The sequence below is a fragment of the Myotis davidii genome, unplaced genomic scaffold (genome assembly GCF_000327345.1).
Source record: "Myotis davidii unplaced genomic scaffold, ASM32734v1 scaffold233, whole genome shotgun sequence".
Lineage (NCBI taxonomy): Eukaryota > Metazoa > Chordata > Mammalia > Chiroptera > Vespertilionidae > Myotis > Myotis davidii.
Window position 1 is genome coordinate 3,596,132 of NW_006285917.1, and position 12,526 is coordinate 3,608,657.

The 12,526-nt window shown below is 40.1% G+C and overlaps 1 protein-coding gene across 4 annotated transcripts in view; it reads right to left on the bottom strand.

Annotated features, from left to right (window-relative positions):
- DIP2B (disco interacting protein 2 homolog B) overlaps positions 1–12,526 on the bottom strand; it is a 113,959-nt gene that overhangs the window by 74,237 nt on the left and 27,196 nt on the right. For all 4 annotated transcript variants that reach the window (XM_015559640.1, XM_006757088.2, XM_015559638.1 and 1 more), the window contains exon 3: positions 9,132–9,257. In XM_015559640.1, the coding sequence (XP_015415126.1) occupies positions 9,132–9,204 (73 nt within the window). In that variant the 5' untranslated portion in view covers positions 9,205–9,257. The remainder of the gene's footprint in view (positions 1–9,131; positions 9,258–12,526) is intronic.

Here is a 12,526-nt window from a genome sequence, read left to right on the forward strand (position 1 = left end):
GTAACTAAAAATAGGAAACAGTCCAGCTGGCATGGCTCAGTGGTTGAGCACTGACCTGTGAACCAGGAGGTCACAGTTCGATTCCTAGTTAGGAAATGTCCCCAGGTTGTGCATTCAATGCCCTGTGTGAGGCCTGCAGGCAGCAGCCAATCAATGATTTTCTCTCATCATTGATGTTTCTCTCTCTCTCTCTCTCCCCCTATCCCTTCTTTTCTGAAATCAATTAAAAAAAATTTTAAAAAAGGAAACAACCCAAATATCCATCAACAACTGAATGAATAAATTGAGGTGTATGTATATGATGGGATACTAATCAACAGCAAAAAGGAATAAACTACAGTACTGGTACACACAAAGTGAATGAATCTCAAATAATTACACTGAGTAAAAGAAGCCAAACCTTCCCCCCAAATCCCCATAAAGAAGTATAACTGTATGATTCTATTTATATAAAATTCTAGAAAATGCAGACTAATGTAGTGATAGAACACAGATCAGCGGTTACCTCACAAGGATGGGGAGAGGGGGTTACAAAGGGATCATGAGGAAACTTGGGGGGCTTGTTTATCTTAATTGTGGTGATGACTTCATGTGTTTCTGGGTCAGAAATATACTTTAACTATGTGCCTATTTTGTCTATTATAATTCAGTAATGTCTATTACTGTCTCAGTAATGTTTATGTCTATTATAATTCAGTAAAGCTATAAAAACTAATTTTAAAAATTGTGGTGAAACTGACACCTTGGTGAGAGAATGGCAATCTGGAATTCAGTCTACACAACCTGAGGCAAAGAAAGTTTCTCTGTAGGCAAGGAAAAAGTTTAAATTTTAGAGAAAAATTTTTAGAAACTCAAGAGGAGACAGCCTAGGAGTAAAAATATGTATGGAAGAGAAGATGAAAAGGTTAATTCTGGAAGCAGGCCAATCTGAAAGTACCATGGGCAACAATCCTGAGCAACTTAATCGAGAGCGCCAAACCCAAAGTGGGTGCATGCTGATTCACCAGACAAGGGGTACGGAGACTTCCAGAACTACCCAAGGGATTTTCACATCCCACAATAATCTGTCTCTGTGCACAGAGAGCTGGCTGGGACTGAAAATCACTACCAAGAGCCTAATTAATTAGCAAGAGGTCCATGAGGTGCCTGACCATTAAAATCCAAACTGGGATACTTCTGAGAAAAGGTGCACTCACTATAAATAATTACTCCAGGGTCATTTTTCTAGATATTTCTCCACATCGATGAAAAAAAGTTTATAAAACTAATCAATATTACAAATAACAGTGGGTGACAGATCCCCCCCCCTCCACTGCCTATTTGAAAGTTAGATCAAAACATGCAATTGTTAGAGCTCCAAAATTACCAGAAAATATTTACTGACAATATGGTAGAATGAGAGGCAATATATCAAGTGGTTTAGAGAATAGGCTTTAAAAGTCTGACTGATCTGGACTTCAATCTCAGCTCTGCCACTGAGAGCTGTTCTTAGGGGTCTTTTTGTCGTTGTTGTTCCCAGACCTGCTGGAGTAGAAGGAGCCTCACATCTGGGCTCAGGGGAAGTGGAGGAAGAGGCCATGGGCTTTTAGAACTCAATACCAGTAATTAGCATCATCTAATCACTTTGTGCTTTGTGTCTCTTAAAGTTGTCTTTGCTGTGTATACAAACACTCCCCAACTCAGAGGCTTAAAAACCGTTTTCAGTCATTTATTGCTCAGTTTTGCTCCGGTGGGTATGGTGGATCTGTTTCCTGTGCTAAGTTGCTAGGGTGCTGAGTGGCTGCTGGAGTACACAGCACGGCCTCCCCTACCTGGGGCCTTGGTGCTGGCTGCAGGCTGGGGTGCTTTGGTTCACCTCCATATGGCCTCTCCCTGAGGCAGGATAGAAGAAACCAGGAAAATTCCTTGGCAAGTGGAATGAGGATCCTGAGACAGATAGCTGAACAAACTGACCTAGCAATTTACAGCCAGATACAGAAGATCACCAGGGCAGAAAGCCCCAGGTGCTTAGCAACGGGCAAAACTGGCACAGCCCTGGCCTGCAGGGTGGCCTTTCCTCCCCTAATCATGCGGTGGAGACCCCCTGACCTTTCCTCCTTAGAGATAATATCTAGGCCTTAGTTTTATTTCAGCTCCAGGCCCAGAAAAGCAGCAAAACCTGATGGGTGGGGATGCCAGGACCGGCAATGACTAACTGTTACAACTGGCCCTGAGGAGGGCCAGCCATAGTGTGTAGGTTCTTGACTTCGTGCAGGAAAAAGTTCACACCATGAGTCCAGGTGAATTTTAGAGGACGTTCATTATAGCTGAGGACAGTGAAACAAGGAAGAGCTGGAACAATGAGCCTAGGCTGGGCTGCTTTGGCTCACTAAGGAGTCAGAGAAAAGGGGCCTTGGGGATATGTTCAGGGGTTTGCCGGGATGAACTGCTACCACTCATTGCTGACCTGATTACAAACCTTATGAGGTCCCTTAGAGTTTAGGGGATGCATGCCTGTGGGGAAAGAAGAGGGTGGAGGAGGCATGGGTGTGCTCTGTTCTTAGGGGTCTTAATTCTTCTGTTTGTTGTTCTTCTATGAATTCTCTCCCACGGTGAGTGTTTCTATTTTTGGATGGTTTGCTCACATTCAGTGGGTCTGTAGCTGTGGGAATCCCAAGCTCCTAAGCTGAGGTTGCGTGTGTGCCAGAGAGTTATGACCAGCCTTTATGTTAGTTCTCAGCAGATCAGATACATCGGTGAAACTTAAATCCTGTACCCACTGACCACAAGTACCCAGGGAAGGTGCCTGCCTCTATCATCCCAAGGCCAGGTACAAGTCAAGCTTTCATGACAACATTTTCTTTTGCTGGCAGTTTAACTTTTTCAAACTCATTCTTCTGGTGGAGATATAAGCCTGCAACCTTATATAGGTCCAAGGTTTTATCTTTTCTACCCCTTATGGTAACTAAAACTTAGATCCCTACTTTACTGCCTCCCCTTCCCCCAGGGGAGCCAAGTGTGCCCCATCTCACCCTTCTGATTTTCGGTGATCTTTCTCTCTCTTGCTCCTGTATGTTATTTAAAATGAAACTGGTTTTATTTTATCTAGCACTTCTAAAGGTATGTTTTCATCCCCCAATTTCTAGGAGTTTTCAGGTTATCTAATTGATTGCACAGCTAGAAACAGAAGTTAGGCAATTTATAGAACCTCTGAACCTGTTTTCTCATCTGTAAAATGGGATAGAGGATCATCGAGAGAACTGAAAATGAAAAAAAAAATTAAGTACTTTAGCCCTTTCACTAGTATACAAAGGGTACACAATAAATGGTAACTATGAAATTACTTTTATTGGCAAACCTTAAATTTTACAATTAGCTATTGAAATCAATGAATTTAATCTGTTAGAGTGGGTTTTTATTGTGCTTTGGGTTAAAGAATATTGAGTTTTACTACCTTCCAAAGTAATTGTGAACTGTTGCTGGTAACCCTTACTAATAATGAAAGCATGCTATTAAAATGATCCAAATTTATTAGAGCATATTTATAGAGGTCTGATTTGCCTGCTCTGTTTATCATGTGGTTTTGAACAAATTAAAATATTTAGAAAAAAACTCCCAAGTTGGTAATTCTGACCAGTTATCTCTTATAAGTTCAAATGAACTGACTGATGTGTATTTTAGGCTATATGTTCTCAGAAGGCAATAGTTATTCAATTTGTTTAGAATAATCCCCATCCCAGTACCATGCACACATGAATATCTATTAAGTAAAGAAAGATTTCCCAAGCATGAGACATTAGTAGAGTGAAAAACAAAGTCTAGAAGTAGGTTCACACTGGAGTACATCAAAACAAAGTCTGAGGCTTAAGTGCTGTTTGACCTGAGGTAAATGACTGAACCTGCTTGTTTCTTCCTCTCTAAAGAAATCTGCCCTTCCTGCCTCATAGATGCTCATGAGGAGTGAAGGGGCAGGACAGCCACAGGTACATGGAAGTCTTTTATGCACCACAACATACTGTAATTCCATAAAGCACTGTCAAAGCATGTTAAAGTATAACAATATTCCAGTCTGTCCACCCGTCAGAGAAGCAGAGCGGTAAAATTCTCCTTGTCTGAATCACTGCTACAGTCACTTTCAAGCAGGGCTCTATGTGAGACTAGACCTCTAAATTGAAGCTTAGTTTCTACCCAAGCCAGTTGAAATAGCTACTGTGTTTTGGGGTCATGTTGTGATTTATTTGACTATCCTGGTACCCTCAATGCAGTGTAGGGTAAGTCCACCTGGGTGCAGAAAAAGCTTCGAGGGGAAAAACATACGCTGCGGTTTTTATATTGTGTTTATTCGTATGAATGAGTAATAGTTTTACACAAAGAACCTCCACAAAGAAAGAGCTGAGGTAATTGTCTCATGACATTGGTAAATGATTTCAGCACATAAAGGGAGCTGGATGGCAGTGATTCAAGCAGTCTAAAAGGACACAGACACTAAAAGTACCATGGGGTGCTACCAACTTGGAGAATTTAAATGTTTCAGTCCACAAGATAGAATTCAGTGTACGTATCAATCAGTAAATTTTAGGTTGACTGACACTTTACTATTTGAGAATGATTTATAAATGAAAGGCAAATTATTTCCCATTCCAACTATTTACCATATTTTCTCCTTAAATCCTTTTTATTAAATCCCTCTCCCAACTAGCTCTAAATTGTCATCAAGTCGGTAATTCTAACTTTATGTGCTGAGAGGCCCCTAAACAAGCTGACTGGCTAATACACTCAAGCAGGTATCCCACAACTAGGTTCACACTGGACAGCACATCAGAGTGAGGGCCCTGACCGCTCAAACATTCTTTTTTTTTAATATATATTTTATTGATTTTTTACAGAGAGGAAGGGAGAGAGATAGTCAGAAACATCGATGAGAGAGAAACATCGATCAGCCGCCTCCTGCACATCCCCCATTGGGGATGTGCCTGCAACTCAGGTACATGCCCTTGACCGGAATCGAACCTGGGACCTTTCAGTCCGCAGGCCAACGCTCTATCCACTGAGCCAAACCGGTTTCGGCCGCTCAAACATTCTTGACCTGAGTGATGTGTAGTGTGACCTCTCAATGCAAAAAGAAAAATGCGACTAAAATACAATGAAATTTGAGATTAATTTTCCCCTTCAGGAGTGGTACACTTTTCTAGAAACAAAATCAAAGCAAGTTCATTTTTTATAGCTGCCCAGAACCTGTGTTTTTTTAATATAGCCTTTAACCAGCAATATTTAATGTCAATTCTCTTCTTCCTCCCTATCCTTGTGTGAAGACTCGATATTCTTCTAACTACCATTGTTTCAAGGGATACCAGAGTAGATATGCAAGATAAAATCTACCTGCCACCCCTGGGTTAGTCTGGAAGACAGTGATAGAGCTTTAAACTGCAACAGGAACAGGAGACAGCTGAGTCTCTAACTGGCTCACAGAAGCTTGGAGAGAATGGATTCTGAACCCTAACTTGGGAACAGCAAATTCCATCCTCGAAACCGAAAGGTGCTAACAGACGCCTTATGACACAGGTCTTCCCACGTTCCCTCACAGTATTTGTGCTAGGCATGTGCGTAATTGTAAACTGAGAGCATCAAGATCTAACTCCCTGTGGGAACTGTGAGAAATCACTATGGAGGGGAGAATTCATCTTCTATTTGAAAACAGTGATGTTGAAACCAAGGGTCCTTATGATTTTGATTAAATTTAGTTTTAAATTCTAGCTCTGGAAATTCATTCATATTCCCCCCCCCTCCTTTTCTTTTCTCCTCCTCTTCTTCTTCTTCTTTTTTCCTTTCTCTCTCTCTCTCATAGACCTAGCCTTTCCCTCTAAGCAGCAACCTCACCACCACCACCACTCAAGGTATCAGGAGACAGTAGCTGGACCATGGTCACATGGTCTGGACCTCTGCTAGGCTAAAGATAACATCTCGACCCAAGTTATGTTTTAGTTTCTGAGCCTTAATATAGAAAGACCCCTGATTACTTTCCCATGAGACCAAAACCTCAGAACTGTCCTCAAGACCTGAAGAAATGATTCACTACCCTTACCTCACCTCTGACCAATCAGCTCTCCAACCCCTAAATCCATGGTGTTTTGTGATTTTGCCCTATATAATCTGTAAACTACACGCCATCAGACCTTTAGCATTAGTTCTCCGTATCTGGACTGGTCAATTCAATATTAAACTATTTTTATTTCGCCTGCCCAGCTTGGCTCAGTGGTTGAGCGTCAACCTATGAACCAGGAGGTCACGGTTTGATTCCAGGTCAGGGCACATGCCCAGGGTTGCAGGCTCGATCCCAGCGTGGGGTGTGCAGGAGGCAGCCGATCAATGATTCTCTCTCATCATTGATGTTTCTCTCTCTCTTTTTTTCTCTCTCTCTCTCTCTCTTTTTTGTTCTGTACTGAAAGCTTCTGCTCATGCATTTTTTTGGGCCAATGCTTGCAGGCAGGTGGACTCAAGGAGAAACATTGGGGTTCCCGTAACAATGCCCCTAAGAACACATAAAGAGTTTGCATATGCTATTTTCAGCGATCCCCAGAAGAGGAAATAAATGAATAGGAAACCTTTTAAAGGTCTTAGGAGAAAGGACTGAATCTTTACAATCATGCAATTATTAAAACATGTAAGGTGAATTGACACTGTTTCCGGAAATATGCTTTTGTTCCCATTAGGACTGATTCATTAGGCAGGAATAAACTCCATGTAATTTTTTCACGGAAAAATGTATGGGGTACTATCCTTTTTAATGTCAAAAAGCATGAAGTAACATTTTATGAATGTTTAGTGCGGCATATGATACTGTGTTGTAATGATTACCTGCTATAGATTACTTGAGTGCATAGGATCAACTAAGTTCCAGGTGCAGGAACTTTAAATACAAAAACAAAAACATGTAAGGTGATCAAGAACATAAAGCACATCTTTAAGGCTGTAGACAGAGTGGAACATTCGGGTTTAGAAACACATGAATTCCAAAGGACTATGGTCTCATTCAGCCGCAAACAGCCGCGATTTGTTTCTAGGGTTGGTAAATTCCCCTCAGGCAGTGACTTTTGTGAAAGGGGATAGAAAAGGTTTCCATTTCTTCTGAGCATTCGCAAGATCCTCTGCTGCACTCTCACATTTAACCCAAGGCCATGAGAGCAGACTATTTACTCTGAAACTGCATTTCTTTAATACAGTTCTGGAGAGGATTGTTTCTAAGAACTAAGAGTCACATTACTCTCTACCCTTTGCCATTTACTACAACTGAACCCTCAGCTGCGCTGTAGCACAATCTGCCAACAAGAAACAGCCACCACTGAGAGCCCCCTTTGTCCCTGAGAACCCAACTGCCGTATGAATGCGGGAGGGAAACCATCCAAGATTTCGAAGGAGTGGGTTGGAAGAATGCACCACTATAGACACAAAATGTCTTATTGTGATGCTCGGCTAGAGGTATCCTGAATTTCGTTTTGAGAAACACTTGAAGCCACAAAGCTATTTCTCTTTCAAACATATTGACACCACAGATGTAAAGAAAAAAAAAAAGCACACACAATTAATGAGCCCACAGCATACCCAAATGCTCTGAGAAGTTAGCCAAAACCTAGAGAAAACTTATTAATATGAACATGGACCAGAGATTAGGATCAAGTGTGAACAGCTCAACTTGACAGCTGTGAATCAAAATCAACCACAACAAAGTAACTTTCCTGGGAATCTCCCCAAGAGACACAGTAAGTAGTTTAGATCAAAACAACACTGGGAAATCTTTTACCTAAAGATTTCAGGGACAGAGACACTAACTACATTGAGGTTCTAAAATAGATTTACTGGCTGGCCATGTGGCTCAGTGGTTGAGTGCTGACCTATGAACCAGGAGATCACAGTTTGATTCCTCGTCAGGGCACATGCCCAGGTTGCCGCCTCGATGCAGGAGGCAGCCAGTCAATGATTCTCTCTCATCACTTATGTTTCTATCTCTCCCTCCCTCTCCGAAATTAATAAAAATATAAAATAATAATAATAAAGAAAAGGATAAAAATAAACTAGATTTACTATCTGTAGCCTCAGAGGCCTATACAGAGATTTTGGTGGGGACATCTAAAAAAAGTTTTTTAAGTTTTTATTTATTTATTTTAATATATTTTATTGATTTTTTACAGAGAGGAAGGGAAAGGGATAGAGTCAGAAACATTGATGAGAGAGAAACATCAATCAGCTGCCTCCTGCACACCCCCTCCTGGGGATGTGCCAGCAACCAAGGCACATGCCCTTCCGGAATCGAACCTGGGACCCTTCAGTCCACAGGCTGACGCTCTATCCACTGAGCCAAACCGGTTAGGGCGTTTCTTAAGTTTTTAAAAACTTAAAGATTCTGAATAGACAAGACAACTTCAAGTTATTCCAGCTGTGCCTCCAATATGAAAGTGTAACTCTTACATTTACTTTAGGGGGAGTAAGAGTTGTCTGGGAAATAGGAACGGGATGAAGACACTTGGTTCCCACTGATCTCATGACCCTATTATAGAAAGTGATTCTTAAAAATATGTAAATGTATACACAATATATTCACACACACACACACTCACACACACACACACACACACACACTCACACTCACACTCACACACGTTTTCAGATCTATTACAACTTTACCTGACTGCTCTCCGATCATCTTTAATGACACACATGTTGCCCCAAGTCTACTTACTCCTATGACTGTAATGGAGACAAAGTACCTGAATCAGGAGTATAAATTTGTTAAATAAATACAGGACTATTGGTCATATTTTGAACGTCCATGAAAATAGCTATTTAACCACAGAAGAGCTGTGTTAGATTAAGTTTTAGCCTGTATATATTTATGACATGATTTTGGGGGTGTAACAATAATATGCCAGAAATTCCGAAGGAGAAAAAAATTTTTTTTAATAGCTTTACTCTTAAGGCCTCTTATTGTGTGCTGTTTACAATGCAACAACCAAAACAAGCCCCCATCAGTGTGTATTCTCATACACCTCTGATGAGGAGGAGAGAGTTCTGGCTCCTACCTCAGAAAGAAAGACTAGAACTTATTTCAGGAACATCAAAGTAGCAACTGTCAGAGGGAAAGATTCTGACAAACTTACCAGGAGGCGTGCAGGCATCCGCAGGAGACTGGACAAATGTGGACCGCCTTTTGGTTGGCATGGGCAAAGCCATTTTTTGTTCTTTATGCTTTGCCAGTGCGGCCTGAACGGCTTCTGTGTGAATATCTGAAAGAGTAAACATTTGCATTTATCAGCTCCTGGCTCTTAAAGTATTTTACTTTTCTGTGGGCTGACCTATCACTGCCTCAACGGTAGAAAAGGGGATGTTTAGGTGATTTTTATTTATCATTTGTGTTAAAATATAAGAGCTGATGTTACTTGTTCATCACTTTGGCCACAAAAGGATTCAGCTCTCCACCTGAATGTCTAATTGGAATCTTAAAATTAACATAACTAGACAGAACTTTTGATTCTCTACTCCTACTCCCAAACTCACTTTACATTTCTACAAAAGCAGACCATACTGTACACAGTATTTTGGATTCTGCTTGGATTTTTTTTTCCTCCTACACAATCCTACTGAGGTAGGTAACAAATGAAGTGACTCCCTAGTTCTCCTCGAGCAACGGGCCCAATCCCCATGCAAACCATCCTTAAAGGTCTGTCTGTAATATATAAATGCACCCCTTAGAAGGCTGGAACAAGCAGATCCTTTGGGGCATGGGGAAAACTCTGCATCAAGAAACTGCAGGTCCTAGAATTGAGTCACTTTAATGACACTGCCTTCGAAAGGAGAAAAGTCCTTGAAGTTCAGGGCTGAGCTCCCCAGAGCTCTCTCTCTCCCTTTCTAACGATTTCTCATTTGTTCCTTTGTTTTTATGATCCACCCTCGATATTTAAGGCAGCCTGAGCTGTCCTGTTTCATTCAATAACAACAACAAAAAGTCTCACTAATTTAACTAGAAACATCTTTCTGGGTAAATACAGACCTACAATAATTTTAAGGGCTGCATGGTATTTCACTGTATGATGTGCCATAATTTGTTTAAGCAACCTTATTTCCAATTTTTGCTACTATTCATAGCAACTATTCACTGCAAGAATAAGTTAGTATTTTCACTTTATCACACATGTTCAATCCTATTTCCTTAAGATTAATTCCAACAATTGCTGAGGTATACAGGATTTTTCTCTTACATAGCTACAGTACATTGATTAAAATCCAGAAATTAAAAATTTATACAAACTATTATCTAAACCACAACCTATATTCCAAGTTAGCCAATTGTCCCAATAATGTCCTCTATAGTTTTTTTTGCCTTTGTCCCTGATCTGGGACCCAATACAGTATCACACATTTAGTTGTCATGTCTCTTTATAACCCGGAATAGTTTCTCAACCTTTGTCTCTCATTACCTTGACATTTTTGTACAGATTAGTTATATTGCAGAATGTTCCTTAATTTTGTTTTTGTTAATACTTCTTTGTAATTATTCAGACTGTGTACTTCGGCAGGAAGACGATAGAAATAAGGTGTCTTCTTGAAACATGATGTTAGGATGCATCTGCCTTACTACTGGTGAAAGTAACTTTGGTCACTTGATTAAGATGGTGTCTGCTAAGTTAATTCACTGTAAAGTCACTATTTTTCCCTTTAACTAATTTGTGGGTGAATACTTTTGAGACTATATAAGTGTTATATACTTCATTGAACTTTCACCCACTAGTTTTAGCATCCACTGATGATTCTTGGATGAATCAATTATTTCTATAATGATTATAAAATGGTGGTTTTATAACTCCATCACCCCTTCTGTATTTATTAGTTGGTATTCTAAGAAATATTATAATGGAGATGAAAAATTCCTGTTGCCTAGCATTGTAGCGCAGCACATTACTCACATGTTTGTGGTGATGCTGGTGTAAACAAACCTACTGCCCTACCAACTGAATAAAAGTATAGCACATACAATCATGTATAATACATAATATCGGATAATGGTAATAAATAACTATGTTACTATTAATATGTATTTAGTATATTGTTATTTTAGATTGTATTCTTTCTTATAAAAAAAAGTTTGTTGTAAAATAATATGCTGTGCTACCCAGGCACAGTCTCATACATTTTGTGTTCACTGTGTATCTTGATTGTATCATTTTCTCTTGTGCTTTGATTTAATCTCATGTTGTTTTGTACAGTAAACATGCTGTTCAGGCTTGTAGCCTAGGAGCGATAGGATATAACATATAGCCTAGGTGAGCAGTAGGCTATACCAACTAGGTTTGTGTAACTGTACTCTGATGTTTGTACGATGATAAAATTGCCTAACAATGCTTCTCAGAATATATCCCTGCCGTTAAGCAGTGCATGACTGTATATCAATATGGACCTATTGATTCTCATTTTATTCCATGACTATTCTGTTACTATTGCTACTTATTTTGATGCTGTGCTAATATTATCCCAGATTTGCCCAACAGGTGCCCCTTCAAACCAACTCTTATGTCCTTTTGACATATCCCTACCATTCTGAACAGTTCTTTATTTTCTGGTACAAGATGCTTCAGGCTCATATGGTCCGTTCCCTGCTCCAGCACTAAAATTACACATTTCTCCAAGGAGCCTTGGCTCTTCTTCGTGGAGAATGGTACTTAGAACCAAGATCTTACTATTGGGAGTGCTCTGTGCTATTGGGGTATCTTTCTTCTAAGCCCTTCCAAAAATAAAGTAATATAAATATAAACATAAATATTCACATATATATCGACATCTATTTCATCTATATTAAAAACCATGAGTTCATATTAATACCTCCAATTCCAATTTAACACCACAGAATTCATTCTAATCTTCCTCCATCCCATTTGTAACTCTATTCTCTAACACAGTGGTTCTCAATCTTCTGGCCCTTTAAATACAGTTCCTCATGTTGTGACCCAACCATAAAATTATTTTCATTGCTACTTCATAACTGTTGCTACTGTTATGAATCGTAATGTAAATATCTGATATGCAGGATGGTCTTAGGCGACCCCTGTGAAAGGGTCGTTCAACCGCCAAAGGGGTCGCGACCCACAGATTGAGAACCGCTGCTCTAACAGTAAGAAACCTGGTTCACAATATCCTCTATATATTTCACTTGTTCACTCAGTCCTACAATATACAAAAAGTAGCTTTGAAACTGCTATCCTATCTATCTATATAAAAGGCTAATGTGCTAAGTGTCCTTCCCTTCGTCCGGGGAATGACATCAAGTAGCAACGCCTGGCTTCCTCTCCCTAGTGATGACTAGCATCCTTGCAGTTTCATCAGCCCAGGAACACAGCTTGCTTTATAGCCAGGTGCAAACATTTCACACTGTAACCAAATGCCTGTGAAGCGTTTTCCCGTGCCTCATCTCATTTGATCCTCACAGAAGTCCTGGAGTAGGTAGATAGGAGACTCGGTGGAATCCTATTTTCTTTTCATTAGCTGGAAAACAGAGCCTTTG